The 16,041-nt window shown below is 39.9% G+C and overlaps 1 protein-coding gene across 1 annotated transcript in view; it reads left to right on the top strand.

The window, feature by feature from the left end:
• Positions 1 to 16,041, top strand: part of MAP4 (microtubule associated protein 4) — a 168,628-nt gene that overhangs the window by 95,554 nt on the left and 57,033 nt on the right. The window contains 1 exon segment of the mRNA XM_060022383.2: positions 15,691 to 15,813. Within this exon segment, the coding sequence (XP_059878366.1) occupies positions 15,691 to 15,813 (123 nt within the window).

The following is a 16,041-nucleotide window of genomic DNA, read 5'->3' as shown; positions in this document are numbered from 1 at the left end:
GTCTCTTACATGTTTCCTCCTGATGATGGGTTGGTACTGCACATGCCCACCATTATGGTTGCATGAATTAGACAACATCTAGTTCATGATGAGTAGCTCATGGTCGTGTGATCACATTATGCCCCATGGTTAGGCATTTAGTCTCTAGCAAGGCCCAATAGTAAGCGTGAAGCTGTTTTTTTTTTAAAGGTGAATAGTTGTCTGCAGAATATAGATTTTCTCCCACAATGTAGAGGTTTGGGCTCTCTAATTCTGTTATTTTTGCTTGCTAGACGCCCCATTCAGCATCCCAATTTGCCATGGGGCAAATTGGACCTACTGGATCATTGGACCTACTGGATCATATATTTGCTGTGTCCTACTAATCAGACCCAATTAGCATAATGCCAATATATAGTGGGCCTGTGTGATATTTTTTGTTCAGCATCACTGTGGGCTATATTATAGGAGAACTGATGTAGGCCCGAGGCAAGACTCAGAGGCATATAAAGGGCAGGTAAAAGCAAAGTGCTTCTGGTGGTCCTTGCAAATGAGTATAGAAAACAAAGACACTAGCTGCGTCAGCAGCAGTATGCCACGTGCCGGGACCATGTTAATTTACTCCAGTAAAGATGCTGGTGTATCAGCTGCCAGATGGGAAAATCTAATTAGTTTAGGATTATCCATAGTCATTCTCCAAGATCCATCCAACTTCTGCACTGGCCAAACTGATGAGTTAAATGGGAATGTGGTAGATATCACCCACCTTTGTTTCTTTCAGGTCTGTGATAGTGACATTAATCTCTAAATCTCCTAGGTAAGGAGTATTGCTTCTGGTTTAATATCTTAGTAGGGAGGGGATGTTCTAGGTGATTCCCACTCAGGTCTCCCTATTTTAAAGACCCTTGTCAATTATGTCTGTTCTCAATTATTCATCTAGGAACTAAGGAAGTAACCACAAAATGGGTCCATGGAACAATTGGGTCCACTGTGAGTTGGACTTGAGTTAAGCTAAGCACTCCATCTGTTACCTGACTACCATAAGCCCTCACTTTGACTGCTCGGCCACAGTGGCACTTTGGAACCTCAGGAATTAGTTATCCCTAAAAGGTCCGGGTATTTCCTTTTCTCTAATCAATAGTCACTCTTGTAAGTGGCCTTTGGGGAAGCGTAGAGGCAGGATTCACAGTATGTACTTGTGGGAACAATGCAGGATCCTTCCTTAAGGGGTCTTGGGTTTGTGAATTGACTTGGGTCTGGAAACTGGATGAGAGGTCTTGATCCTGACTTATCAAGAACAGTTTTTACTACCAGGGGTAAAGTTTTTTCCTGTTATACAGATCGATCTATACAACAGGAAAAAACTTTTTAGCAGGCTCCCTATGGAACACTGAAATCAATTAACTACCACTAAAGCTCCTGATGGGCCAAGGCATTCTGATTACTAATACAGCCCTGCTGCCTTTTATGGCAGATGTACCCACCTTGTCTTTGGCAAGTCAGTGCTGCCACTTGGCCTCTGCTATTCTAGGATCCCACGATCCCTATTGGAATCAGAGAATCCACTTCAGTGATAACATCCCCCATGGTCATACCTGGGGGTTGTGACAGCGCCTATATGGCCTGCAAAGCATAAATATTTACATCTGGCCCCTTACAGATAAAGTTTGCCAACCCAGGTCTAGGGGGACAGGTACATACTACACAGGAGAACAACCACAGAGCTTTTCAAGGATGCAGGTGCTCCCCCTGACTAATGTATTTCTCAGTGCTTTCTGGGAATTCTTGTGCAACTTAGATCACAGATGAAAAATCTATTGAACATTTCCGTCTTCCTAAGCCTTTGGATTCCCTGCCGTGGAAACTTTGGCATCTCTCTCTCATTAAACGTAGGTCACTGTTGAGTCCAAATTTTAGTCAGCCAACTGAGTGAGCTGTTAGAGCCACTTCTAGCTGCATAAGTTAATTAAATTTGGAATATCTAGTAGGTGAACCTGTATCAATAAAGTAGGCCCAATATAGAATTATATTCTACCCTCCTTGGTCAAATGTCCTTAGAATCTATTTCTACACATGTTCCCCAGGTTTCTGCCAATATGTTATTACCAGAGTCTTTTTTTGCTGTGCAAGCTATTTCCTTCAGGATCATAGTGTGTACCTGTTCCCCTAGACCTGGGTTGGCATTTGGTCTCTGTCACAAATACTCAACTCTACTGCTGTAGCACCAAAGCAGCCCTAGACAGTACATAAGCAAATGAGTGTGTCTGTGTCCATTTGCTTGTGGACACTGAAATGTGAATTTCACAAATTTTCTTTCCTCTTTTAATTTTTTAAACCATTAAAAAGTGTAATAACCCTATTGACTTTGGGTGATAATGATGTGTTAGTATAGGTTCATTGATTGTAACTAAGTGTACCACAGTGGTGTGGATGTTGATGCAGGGGGGTGGATGGTGGTACAGGAGTATTTGGGAAATCTGTGTACCTTCTGTTCAGTTTTGCTGTGAACCTAAAACTAGTCTAAAGTCTTGGGTTGTGGGCTGTACAAGAACAGGTGGCTGGGTGGATTTGGCCCATGGTCTGTAGCTTACCAAACCCTGCCCTAGAGCATGCTGAGATTTGACCTGGTTATGGGTCTCCGGCAACAGAGGGTGGTTGTGGTGGGCAACGAGGGAAATGAGCATCCTCTTTGAAAGCATCTGCCCCGGCTGAAGTTTTCTCAGGGATTTTAATCAGGAAGCGTAGTATCTCAGGCACCAAAGGGCCAGCTCCTTCTCTGGTGTGGCCCAGAGTGACTTGGGGCATCAAGATTATAAATTTCATCTAGCTATAAGTAGTTGTCTCCATTCCAAGTGTCATTATTCCATTCTTTTCCAGTCAGTGTCCTAATTTCACATGAGAAACTTGGTGAGACTGTGAGTTCAACAAATTCTGTAATGCAAAAAAAAATTTATTGTAAACAATTTTAGACCTGTGGCTACAGGAAATAAGAGATTCTTTGGGGCTGTGACATACACTGTCTGGTTTTCAGGCTAACTCTCAGGGCTTGCGAGACCTGAGTTTGTCATTTTCTTTCTGTGAGCACTCAGTGTGTTCAGTAGGATCTATCCATACTACAGTTATTGTAATCATCGTTGCCACCATAACATTCAAGTACAGCAGCTGGTTGGGCTCCCCAGGTGCTTGCTTTAGTTTACACTTCAGCACAATCACAGTTGATAGCTCAACTCATCGTATTGCCACTGTGTGCCATGGATTACTTAGCATCCTATTTCCCATTGGTAAGGTGCTTGTTAGCATTGCACTTAAACCCAAAGGTGTGACAAAAATCAGTCCCCACATCCCATGTTTATAAGTCTGTCTTCTGGAATCACCCTGCTTTTGGTACCAATTCTGTGTTGGGTCCAGTCAGGAAACAGAAACGTAGTAATTTGAACAAGGGAAAGTTAATATGAAGAATTACTAACACATAGAGATTACCCACTAAAGGGTAAAGAGAACTCTGAAGAATAGAGGAATAGCAGATACGGGGACTGAGGCAGGGTGTATAAGAAAGGGATATATGTAAAAGAGAGCCCACCCAAGGCTGAGATTCAGGCATCTTTGAAGTCCACTGGAGTGTGCAGAAGTTCCTGAGATGCCACAGGCTGAGGACTACCACTTGCTGGGGTACCAACAAAACTCTCTAGGAAACTCACTAGGAGTTGGCCGGGGTGACAGCTGAACTAACGCGAGGTCACCTGTGGGGTGACACTGAAACTCGTGGGGGTGAGCACCATTCGGTGTCCCACACAGCAGCAGAGCACCGCGGGAACAAAAAGAGAAGAAAACACATTGGAACCAGGCACATTTTATTCATTGCTTTATCCCTGGAACCTGGAACATAGTATGGATACTTAAATGGTTGTTGAAGGAATAAATGAGTACAGCTCAAGATAACATTAGATTGTTGGTATCTTTGTTATGTTTGATTCATTCAACTTAAAGAAAAACTGTAATTTGACCTGGTCCACCAATTGAAATTGTTAAATGTGAAATTCTGAATGGCTGAGTTAAAGGATACCTTCATTTGGCTTAAAGAAAATTGATCACCTGCTAGGGCACTGATGGACCCCTCTTCTGAAGATTTGGTGTGTGTTTGCATGCACTGTTAACACACCTTTCTTTAGAAGAATGGGCCACAGTTATAACCTGAGGGCACAAAAGTGAGTTTTCGTTGCATTTTTTTTTCAGAGCAGAGAGGAAGCTACTGCATCAGATGCCTGCAGTGATAATCCTTTTATCAGGCATTAGTAAACCAAAGAAACAGAGGTGTGTTGAGTCTAGGAGGATTCTGGCAGATTATTTGGCCTTGCCTCCCTTGTCGTCGTCATCGTTATATGGTAGTTAGGCAGAGTAGGAAAGAAACATGCCTCTGGTTGTGTGTGGAGAGGAGGGGGATTGAAACCTCACCCTGCACCTAGCTGGCTGCCTCGCTGTGCTGCCCCAATAGAAGGTCTCATTACACGTTAGCTCTATGTCCGGAGGAGGAACGGGTACAAAAGTTGTGGGAAACCAAACCCTTCCAAGACCCCACACTGCTGACAGACTTGTTATCAGAGTATGAAGAAATCTTTTTGAATCTGAGGGAACCAGAAACAGTAAGAGAGTAAATTGTTTGGACATTAATTTCCTTCTTGATTCGTATGTGTTGTAGTGTTCCAGATCATATTCTATAATGAGAATGTTAAATATCCATGAATAATTTGCCCTACTTGGGAAAGTGTTTTTTCATTCTCAGTTTAGAGCTGGAATGTCAAGTATCCATAGTTGTCTGGAACAAATTGGCAGAATGAATAGAAGTCAGTGAAATATGGGCTGAATGCAGTTTAATGTTCACATGTGATTTCTACCACAGTTGAATTTTGATTATGGCTACTTGTAAAATGTTTTCTGGCTTTAAACCAAAATAATTTAAATACTTCCATTTATATACCCTGTTTAGCAGAATGTGAAAATAGAAATGGGGCTTATTATGAGTTATTGCTATTTTGAGGGAATATTTTAATTCCTATTTTGTCTGAAGAAAGAGCCTAGTTTTTATCTCTCTCTACTTAGGGTAGCTGTCTATCATGTCACAGGTACACAACAGTCATGGTTTATGATGTCTGTTGCCCTGACATAATTATTAATTGTACTGTTTTTACTCTCAAGTGTATTAATCTGCTCTGACCCTGCAGACTTAAGTCTTTGAATAGGCTGATTTAGTTTAACATAAATTTCTATTGTTTAATAGCCCTGAACATTTAGAAAAAATAAATTATATACTGATTATATTTTAGTATTCAGCAAAAAATATAATGTGAATAAAATTAAATGGAACAAAGGTATTGCAAAAAGTAGAATCTTAATTTGAAGGTTGTATCTCTAACAAAAGCCCACCAGAGTTACCGGTATTTTTATGTCCAGATTAATTTTTTCCCCTCCAAATTGCAGTCATTTGTTCATTCAACAACCATTTATTGGGCACCATCTAGGTGTTAGGCACAGCATATGGGGCTGGGAATACTGAATGGGGAGACACATTCCTTGCTCTCAGTTGGCCAGCCACAGAGCCATTGAGCAATGTCTTATATCACGTGTTTACATGTAAGCACAGGCTGCCATGCAAACACTGAGGAAAGAAGTCCCTGTGTTTAAGAGGAGTGGTACATGCAGGTGTTTCCTAGAGGGTGACCCTAGGAGGATGAGTAAGCTTAGGGCAGGCAGACAGTATGGGGGAGCAAAGTAAAGTATTCTAGATGGATAGAGCAGCTCATGTGAAAGAGTAGAGGAATGTGGGTAAGGAATAGTATGGTTAGCTGGGAATGACACTGAAACATTAAGACTGGCTTATATAGGATCTTATGTGATAAATTTGCTCTGTAATCTCTAGGTTATGGGGAAACATTAAAGGGTTTTAAACCAGGGACTAATATGAACATGTTTTATGCTAAGAAGAGGAGCGTCAGACTGGAGGCAGAGACTCTTTAGTTGGTTGTTCAACTTTTCAAACAGATGGGCAATCTGTCCCTCACCCAACCCTAGATGTTTTTTGGAAGCAAATTCCAGGCATCATCATATTATCCTATCTTTATACCTGTCTGTATCTCTCAAAATCGATTCCTTTTTAAAACATAATTACCCATTCACACACACACCCCAATTCATAATATCAGATGTCCACTCAGTATTCAATTCACCAGTATTTTCCCCAGTTATCTCATTTGTTTGTTTTTTAATAACTGGTTTGTTAGAATTAGAATCTAAAGTTCTCTTAATCCATAGATTCTTCTATAGGGGATTTATTTTCTTTAACACAGTTTGGATTTTGTTTATGTTTTAAAGATGCTTGAGATTTAATTGTGCTTAAAACCAGAGGAGGAGAGTAGAGATTAAAAAGCAAGCCTAGGAGGCTGGAGGACTGAATGGCAAGGGACAGTATGAAGGGCGTACTTGCATAAATGCTGTCCTTGGAAAGGAGAATATAAGAATGCATTTCTTATATTCTCTAGTTGGGCAGGTTTTTTTTTTAAATTAAAAAAAAAAGATGGAAGATTATACCTCCCTCATAAATAGGAAGGAAAGGAGTAATGGTGGACTCATGTAGGTAAGTTTTCAATAGAGGACAGGGCAGTGGAAGAATATTATTTTCTATAAAGTAAAAGTTTATATGTTGGGATGGAAAATGCTGGAGAAGAGAGTATATGTAACAATCTCTTTGGAGAACAAGAAAGGAAGTTGTGTAGAGATACATGTTTTTATAGGAACAGTGTACTGTTCAGTATGATAGTCGAGTGTCATGGGAGGTAAAAGGAACAGCTGAAAACAATGTAGTGTTTATAGCTAAACTATTGCTAACTTAAGGTGTATTGTGGCCTCATGGTGGCATCCTTCACCTGGGCCCACTCTGGGGAGCATCCTGCAGGATTTCTGGTTTAAGCAAAACGAGCATACTGTGTGTGTGGTTTTTTTGTTTTTTTTTTTTAATGACATTTCCAAGACAAGCATGCTGGTTTGTTTTACAGCAAACCGAAAAGAAACTGTTAACTCAAAGTCATCATCTCTTTCCTGCTTGAGACCTTCAATGCTTCATTGTTTTCAAATATTGTTAGAGCTCTGGAAGTCTTTAAAAAAAGTCTCCGGCCATTTTAGGGATGGTCAAATATTATTCAAATCAGGAAGGTTGGTGGGCTTTTTGCCTGTTTAGTACAGAGGAGAAAGACATCCTAATATAGTTGGATATGAGCATTTAAATCTATTAAAGAAAGTAGAGTTGGTGGAAAATCTGAGAAAGGAGTTAGCTTTCTTCTGTCTTTTCTATTTTTAGAAAATAGAAGTACTTAAATTTTTATTTTGAAATAATTGCAAATATACAGACAAATGAAACAAAAGAACAAATAAAACAAAGAACTTTTGTATGTTTTTCCAGATTCACCAATCAATAGCATTTTGCCACGACTGCTTTGTCTTTCTACAATCAATGTATGTATGGATATACACGTTGTTTCCCTAGCCAGTTTTGTTTTATATTCGTAATTATAATCTAAGACATTCTCACATGTATTATAGTGTCAACAGTAATTGAAAATATCACTTTCAAAGACTGCCTTCTGTCTTATCTGTGAAGCCCTCTTGCCAGCATTAATTTTCTTACTTCTCTTTACGTGTATACTTTAAACATTTCCATTGTACAGTTTAGCCCTTAGTGAGATATTGTTTTATTTTCTCATTTCTCAGATGGCTAAATTTCTATCACAGAACATAGTGAAGCCTGAACTTTGTCTTCGACTTCTTGACTCCGGGGGAAGAGAGGGGAGGTGTTGGGGGAGGGGGCTAGAAGAATGATAGTGGTAATACATAAGCCTACAGTGTAGTATGGAGAGGTGTGGACTAATATAATAGACTTTTTTTTTTTGTGGTACGCGGGCCTCTCACTGTTGTGGCCCCTCCCATCACGGAGCACAGGCTCCGGACGCGCAGGCTCAGCGGCCATGGCCCACGGGCCCAGCCGCTCCGCGGCATGTGGGATCTTCCCGGACCAGGGCACGAAGCCGTGTCCCCTGCATCCCCTGCATCGGCAGGCGGACTCTCAACCACTGCGCCACCAGGGAAGCCCTATAATAGACTTTTATAAGTGGAAGGGAGCTTAGATACCAGATATTGGTACAGTGTTTTGATGATATGGGTGAGAACATTGAGGTTTGAAGGAATTCAATGAGTTAATAACTAAGGTCTCTCCAAAGAGCTGGACTAGAACCTTAGTCTGCTGCCCCAATCTATGCTCTTTTTTGCTTCTTTATCTTTTTACTTGACTCTCTAAGTAAATAGCAGAATTCTCCAGAGGGAGAATGTCTCTAAATACTCTTAAGGCATCAGCTCTCAAACTTTTTGGTATCAAGACCACTTTTCACTCTTAAAAATTGGGAAACTTTTGAGGGTGATGAATAGGTTCTCTCTCTTGTGGTGATGGCATACATAGTCAAGATTAATCAAAGTATACAGTTTAAATATGTGGAGCTTACTGTATGTTAATTGTACCTCAGTAAAGCTATTTACAGAATTTTTAAGGACCCCAAAGAGCTTTTGTTTATATGGGTTATATCTATCAATATTTTTCAAATTAGATATTACAACTGAGAGACTTTAAAAAAGTATTCGTTAGGGCTTCCCTAGTGGCGCAGTGGTTGGGAGTCCGCCTGCCGATGTAGGGGACACGGGTTCTTGCCCCGGTCCGGGAAGATCCCACATGCCGCGGAGCGGCTGGGCCCGTGAGCCATCGCCACTGAGCCAGCGCGTCCGGAGCCTGTGCTCCGCAGCAGGAGAGGCCACAGCAGCGAGAGGCCCGCGTAACGCAAACAAACAAAAAAAACCCTACTTTTTTCCGAAAGGGTAAGAAATGTAAGGAGAAACACAGCCTTTTAAAGTTTATTTTAGAACTGAAATAAATTAATCCTATGAAATCTTACTGTTTTAAAAATATTTTTACTAATTTTTTAAAAGTTTTAAAAATAAATATTTTTTTTTATTTATTTGTGGCTGCGTTGGGTCTCCACTGCTGCGCCAGACTTTCTGTAGTTGTGGTGAGCGAGGGCTACTCTTCATTGTGGCGTGCGGGCTTCTCATTGCGTTGGCTTCTCTTGTTGCGGAGCATGACCTCTAGGCGCGCGCGGGCTTCAGTAGTTGTGGCACGTGGGCTCAGTAGTTGTGGCTCTCAGGCTGTGGAGCGCAGACTCAGTAGCTGTGGCGCACGGGCTTAGTTGCTCCGTGGCATGTGGGATCTTCTCGGACCAGGGATCAAACCCATGTCCCCTGCGTTGGCATGCGGATTCTTATCCACTGCACTTTTACTAATTTTTTAAAAAATAAATTTATTTATTTATTTATGGCTGCACTGGGCCCCCGTTGCTGCGCGCGGGCTCACTTCAGCCGCGGTGCTACTCTTTGTTGCGGTACGCGGGCCTCTCATTGCGGTGGCCTCTCCCGCCGCGGAACACTGGGCTCCAGGTGTGCGGACTTCAGCAATCGTGGCACGTGGGCTCAGCAGTTGTGGCTCGCGGACTCTAGAGCACAGGCTCAGCAGTTGTGGTGCACGGGCCCAGTTGCTCTGCGGCATGTGGGATCCTCCCAGACCAGGGCTCGAACCCGTGTCCCCTGCACCGGCAGGCGGACTCCCAACCACTGTGCCACTAGGGAAGTCCCACTTTTACTAATTTTAAGAGCTATTTATTTCTCCAAGTTTTTGTTTCCAAAGAGAATTATTAAGCATATATTCTATTAAAACATCAGGGACCTGGTAGATATCAAACCAACAGAGAATCTTCTTTTCTTTTTTTTAACTGAAGTATAGTTGATTTACAGTGTTGTGTTAGTTGCCAGCATACAGCACAGTGATTCAGTTTATACATATGTGTATATATGTGTGTTTGTATATATATGTGTGTGTGTGTGTATATATATATATATACACACATACATACACACGGCTATATATTCTTTTTCAGATTCTTTTCCCTTATAGTTTATTACAAAATACTAAGTATAGCTCCCTGTGCTATACAGTAGTGTGTATATGTTAATCCCAACCTCCTAATTTATCCCGCCCCCGCTTCCCCTTTATTTATCCAAGTTTTTACCACTTTTTCTTCTTCCCTCCTCCATATGCTTGTGAACCTTCCTAGTGACACCGTGGTTTGTTCTTTGATTCATTGTAATTTTTCTGGCTTAAGCAAATGACCAGTACTTCCTGCTGAGTACTTTTGTGCATATTATATCTTGCCAGGTTTTGGGGGGATATAAAAATGAATAGATAGATCAAAGGTCTTAAAATTTAATTTTAGAATTAAAATTAAAATAAATAAAAAATAAAATAATAAATAAATAATTAATAATTATAATAAATAAATTAATAATAAAATAAATAATTAATAAAAATAATATAATAAAATAAATAAATATAATTAATTAATTAATTAATTAATAATAAATAATCAATAATTTAATAAATAAATAAAAATAAAATAAAATTAAAAGGTCTTAAAATTTAATTTTAGAACTAAAATTAAAATTTAAAAATTATATAGCACAACCCTATTGTGTTTCATGTTTTTTGTGTGGATTTGTTTTGTTTTGGTTTGGTGTTTTACTATAGATGAATGGTTTGTGGTTCTAAAAGTCTCAAGGTCACACCCAAAGTTAAGTGACAGAGCCAGGACTGGAATCTAGATCTCCTGATTTGCAGTCCAGTTTTCTTTCTTTAATATCATATTTCTTTCTGATTTAGATTTCTAGCATGTGAAGAAACCTTTAGACAGCTCTAGGCAAAATACATATTTCTTACTTTTTACACTTTTCCTCAATTAAAGGAACTGGGCATTGCATTTTCATCTTTGTTGGCTGCCTACAGCTAGTTTTTTTTTTTTTTAAACATGTAAAGCTTTTAGAATAACATATTTGGCTCAAAAGTCTCTTTCTTCTCTCTTGCTTTTCTCACCTTCCCCTTTTTTCTCTCTTCCTCTACCTCTCTTCCTCCCTTTTTTCCATTCTTCCTTCTCTCCCTCTGTCGTCCCTGCCCCCTCTTTGGCTTCATTCTCAGGCAGATTCAAGGTGGGAAGAATGATTACTGGCAGCCCAGGTGTAGTGTAGCCTTATGGCTCAAGTTCTAAAATGTCTGTATATCAGATTTCCCCAAAGGACTTCGGGTCTGCCTGAATTACAAGTATACTCGTTTGGCCAGGAAAGCAAAGTACCACGATGGACAGCCATACCAGGATCACCTTGAAGGGACTGGGGTGGTTCCCTTTAGATGGGATACAGGCAGACAACTCTTGGATGCCACTCTGTTTGGCCTTTGACACCCTAGCTATTCTCTAGCTGCCCTCTATGGAGAACTGCTGCCCCCAGTAAGTGTTTTCCAGCTAAATTGGTGTGCTCCTTACTTTCCCGTTCTTGCCCGTGGTCTTAACTCATATTTTCCTCTGCTGGATATCTTCTCCACTTTGTCTCTTTCTCAGTCTCCCAGCTCCATTTAATTATATCCTCCTGACTATCCTTCCAGATCCAGTTAAATTCTAATCTCCTGTGGAAGATATTCCAGATCATCCCGTGACCATATTATGTGACCTTTAAACTCCGGTAGCAGCACTTAGTACGTGTTATTGTAGACACTTATCCTATGTGACCCATTATAGTTGTGGGACTATCATGTTCTTCATAGTTTTCTAAGCACTTTCACATATCCTCCCTCAGCCTTATGAAGTAAGTAAGGCAGGTACCAGATGTGAAAACTGAGGCTTGCAGAGATTTGCATTGTTGGGTATATCTTAAACCCTCAGCTAGACTAATACTTGCTGCTCGGTTTTCATAGTGCCCAAGTACAGTGTAATGGTGATGATAGTGATCAGTGTCCGTGAGAGCAGGACTTTTCACCATTTGGTTTGCTGCTGTATCACTAATACCTAGAACAGTGACTGGCACATAGCAGGTGCTTAAATAGATAATTGAATGAGATATGGTTTAAACTTCAGGGGCTTGGACTGGGTGATCTCCTAGGTGCCTTCTTCTCTAAAATTCTAAGGTTGCCGCTGGGGCAGGGGATGGGGGACAGATTTGGAAAGAGCCAAGGACATGAAATAGAAGCGGTCACAGATTTGGTTTTTTTTGTTAGTAATATGCAAATTATGACCACTAATACTGTTTATAAGAAATCTATCTGTCAATTAATAATTCAGAGTAAAATAATTCTTATTGGTGCTTCTTGTTTTTCTATTTCTTTTTTTGAACTCCCTATAAATAACCCAAATCATGTACACCAGCAGTGTACAGCAGATAGGGAAAGAGATCAAAAAGTATTGAGGGCTTCCCTGGTGGCACAGTGGTTGAGAGTCCGCCTGCCGATGCAGGGGACACGGGTTCGTGCCCGGGTCCGGGAAGATCCCACATGCCATGGAGCGGCTGGGCCCGTGAGCCATGGCCGCTGAGCCTGCGCATCCAGAGCCCGTGCTCCGCAACGGGAGAGGCCACAACAGTGAGAGGCCCGCGTACTGCAAAAAACAAAACAAAAACAAAAAGTATTGAAAAGGTGGGAAGTTTGCCTGGGGAAAACTGAAGTGAAGAACCTCAATCTCTGTTTTTTTTGAATATTTCATATTTCTTGGTGCTGTTAATTCAGAGCTGCGTAATCACCAGTTGATTCGTTCTTGCTGTTTTATTGCTCTCTTGAGGATTTTGTCTTTCGTTTCCGTCAGCCTTGCGACTTTTTCTCCAGCACCATCTAAAAATCAGAATGTGGCAGATATCAAATTGGCCCTATATATCTGCTGAAATAATGATGATTACATATAAGCTACTACAGAATATTAAATCACACAGTTAACCCAGTTGGACTACAGTCAGCTCTGGAGAACTTCCTTGTGTTGAAATGCCATTTAAAGTTGGCTCTCTTAAAGCCAAAGGAGGGACAGAAAAGAGAAAGAATCCTGGGGAGAGACCAAAAGGGGGAGGGAGGGAGTGCTTTGAGGGGATGGAGAGGTTGCATTTCAGCCTCTGGAGGTCTTAGACATGAGTTTGCCAGGGCCACATTGCAGGATGTTTTAATTCCCTTCTGGTAGTAGATGCCATAGCTGAGCTGTATTGCTGAGTTTTTCTCTAATCCCTGTCCCCAGGTTGTACCATAACTAATGGTGTATTTACTTCTGTACCTTTGTCATTTATTGATAGTTGACCTAGGGAATAGCTATGTGTGGAACATCCTCTACATCCATTGTAAACTGTTACTGATGAAAGATGATTATGATGATCAGTTTCCATCTTAAAAAGATATTCATGACAGATACTGCCTGAATTTTAGAAAAAGTCTCTCCTGAAGAATTGATTTGCTTCCTTCTCTTATAACTTATAGCAGAAGTTTCTTAGTTGTGTGCAGGTCTGGAGGCCTGGAACGTTCAGAGAAGAACAACTGCTAGAGGCTCTCTTTGACAGGTAGAACTTGGGAGGCTTTGTCATGTACAGTCTACCTTCAGCAGATAAGTTTCTCAGAGATTAGGCATTTCACTTATATAAGAAGAGTTTTAATTATACAATTATAATTGAAATATCTTAAGTAAAAATACAGTATATTATCCCCCTTCCATTCTTGCAGGCATGGAAGATAACTTAAAGTCCACAGATTTATTATGCTTAAGTAAAAATGTTTAGAGAAAAAAAAATGGCCTCAGATATCTAACATTCTCTTGGGATGTGTTCCTGAAGGAACATTTCAGGGAATGTAATCTAGGATAAATTTTTTGTTTCATTCCTCTTCCTCCTCTTTCCTCAAATGCTTCAGGTAGTTGAAATTAGATTTAGGTGATTCTATGAAACATGAAAATAAAGGACAATCATGAAGGAGAAAATTTGTACCTCAAGGCAACCTGATGAGTTAGCTAGTAATAAAGGAGGGACAGTTCTGCCACTTACCCTCGAAGTTTGTCTTGAGATTAGCAGCAGGTATCTGGATCTTTTTGAAGTACCCTGTGGTTGAGCCTTCTCCTTTTCCCAGGTACATCTTTTTAAAGTCCTAGTCTTTTTTCCAGAAGCAGGGCAGTAGGGAAACTTCAACCGTGTTCGTACTGTAGCTATTCAGCCTTTCAAAACTTCTTTCCTCACTCACTTCCATACCCTTCTCCACAAAAATTCATAGCCCCCAACAAGGGAAGTATATACTAAAGGCACATACCTGGGAGTCCTAGATTTTTTTTTTTAACCACTTTATTGAGATATAATTTACATATATAAAATTCACCCATTGTAAATTTACAGAGTTGTGCATTCATCACCACAATCCATTTTTCAGAAATTTTTTTTACCACCCTTAAAGTTATCTTGAGTCCATGTACACTCAATCCCCATCTCTATTTACAGTCTAGGCAACCAATGATTTGCTTCTTATCTTTATAGTCATCTTTTCTAGAAAACTCATATAAACAGAATCATACAGCATATAGTCTTTCATGTCGTGCTTTTCTCACTTAGCTTATTAATGCTTGTAAAGTTCATCCATCTATGTTGAGGTGTTTATCAGTATTTCATTCCCGTTTACAGCTGAACAGTATTCCAATATATGTACCATATTTTGTTTATCCATTCATCAGTTGATGAATTTGGGGTTTGTTTCCAGTCTTTAGCTATTATGAATAACATGGCTGTGAGCATTCATATATTGTCTTTGTATAGATATTTGTTTTCATTTCTCTCGGGTAGACACCTAGGAGTGGAATTGCTGGGTCATGTGATAAGTCTAAGTTTAACATTTTAAGAAACTGTCAAAGTCTAGATGTAAACTCTTACATTTTTCAGCAAGAGTGCCAAGATAAGTTAATGGGGGAAGCACAGTCTTTTCAAGAAATGGTGCTGGGAAAACTGGATAGCTGTATGCAAAGGAGTGAAGTTAAGACCCCTACCTAACACCATATAAAAAATTAACCCAACATGGATCATATACGTATATGTAAGAGGTAAAACTATAAGACTCTTACAAGAAAACATGGGCATAAATCTTTGTAACCTTAGATTAGTCAGTGGTTTCTTAGATACGACACTGAAAGCACAGATGACCGAAAAAGTACATAAACTGGACTTCATTGAAATTAAGAACTTTTGTGTTCCAAGGACATCATCAAGAAAGTGAATCTTACATTTCAATAATGAAAAAAACAAGTAGCTTAATTTAAAATTGGGTAAATTATTTGAATAAACCTTTCTTTGGGGAAGAAAAACATAAAAGTGACCTTAGATAAGCACATGAAGTAATGCATAACATCATTAGTCATCAGGGAAATGCAAATCAAAACCATGATGAGGTACCACTTCACACCCATATCTAGAATGGCTAAAATAAAAAAAGATAATAGCAGGTGTTGGTGAAGATGTGGAGAAATTGAAACCCTCAGACATTACTGGTGAGATTATAAACTGGTACAGCCATTTATATACATTTATGGAAAAGTTTGGCAGATCCTCAAAATGTTAAACATAGAATTGCTGTATCACCTAGCAGTTCAACTGCTGAGCATATATACCCAATAGAATTGAAAACGTATGTCCACACAAAAACCTGTACTTGAATGTTCATAGCAGCATTATTTACAAAAGCCAAAAATAATCAGATGTCAATAGTGGTACCTTTTAACTTTTGTTTCCTGTTTCTATTTAAAGGGTCTCCAACTGAATTCCTTGAAGAGAAAATGGCCTACCAGGGATATCAGAACAGCCAGAACTGGCCAGAAAATACAAACTTTTGCTTTGAACCCGAGCAAGTGGTGAATCCTATCCAGACTGGTAAGTGCAAGGCTTGCTTGTGACTGCTGAATGTGAACTATGACATAAACATGGAAATGCCACAATCACCACTATTTAAGCTGTTTTCCAAAGCTACTGCAACATTTTATATTCCCACCAGTAAATGAGATAAAACATTTCAGCCTAAATATAGCTTGTAAAGCACAACCAAGGTATAATTATTTCCCCTGAACATTTAGTTGACCCTTTCTCCTTTCTATTTATCCC

Source organism: Delphinus delphis, chromosome 10 (assembly GCF_949987515.2).
Source record: "Delphinus delphis chromosome 10, mDelDel1.2, whole genome shotgun sequence".
NCBI lineage: Eukaryota > Metazoa > Chordata > Mammalia > Artiodactyla > Delphinidae > Delphinus > Delphinus delphis.
The sequence above is the reverse complement of the archived record's forward strand: the minus strand, read 5'-3'. Positions and strand labels throughout refer to the sequence as shown.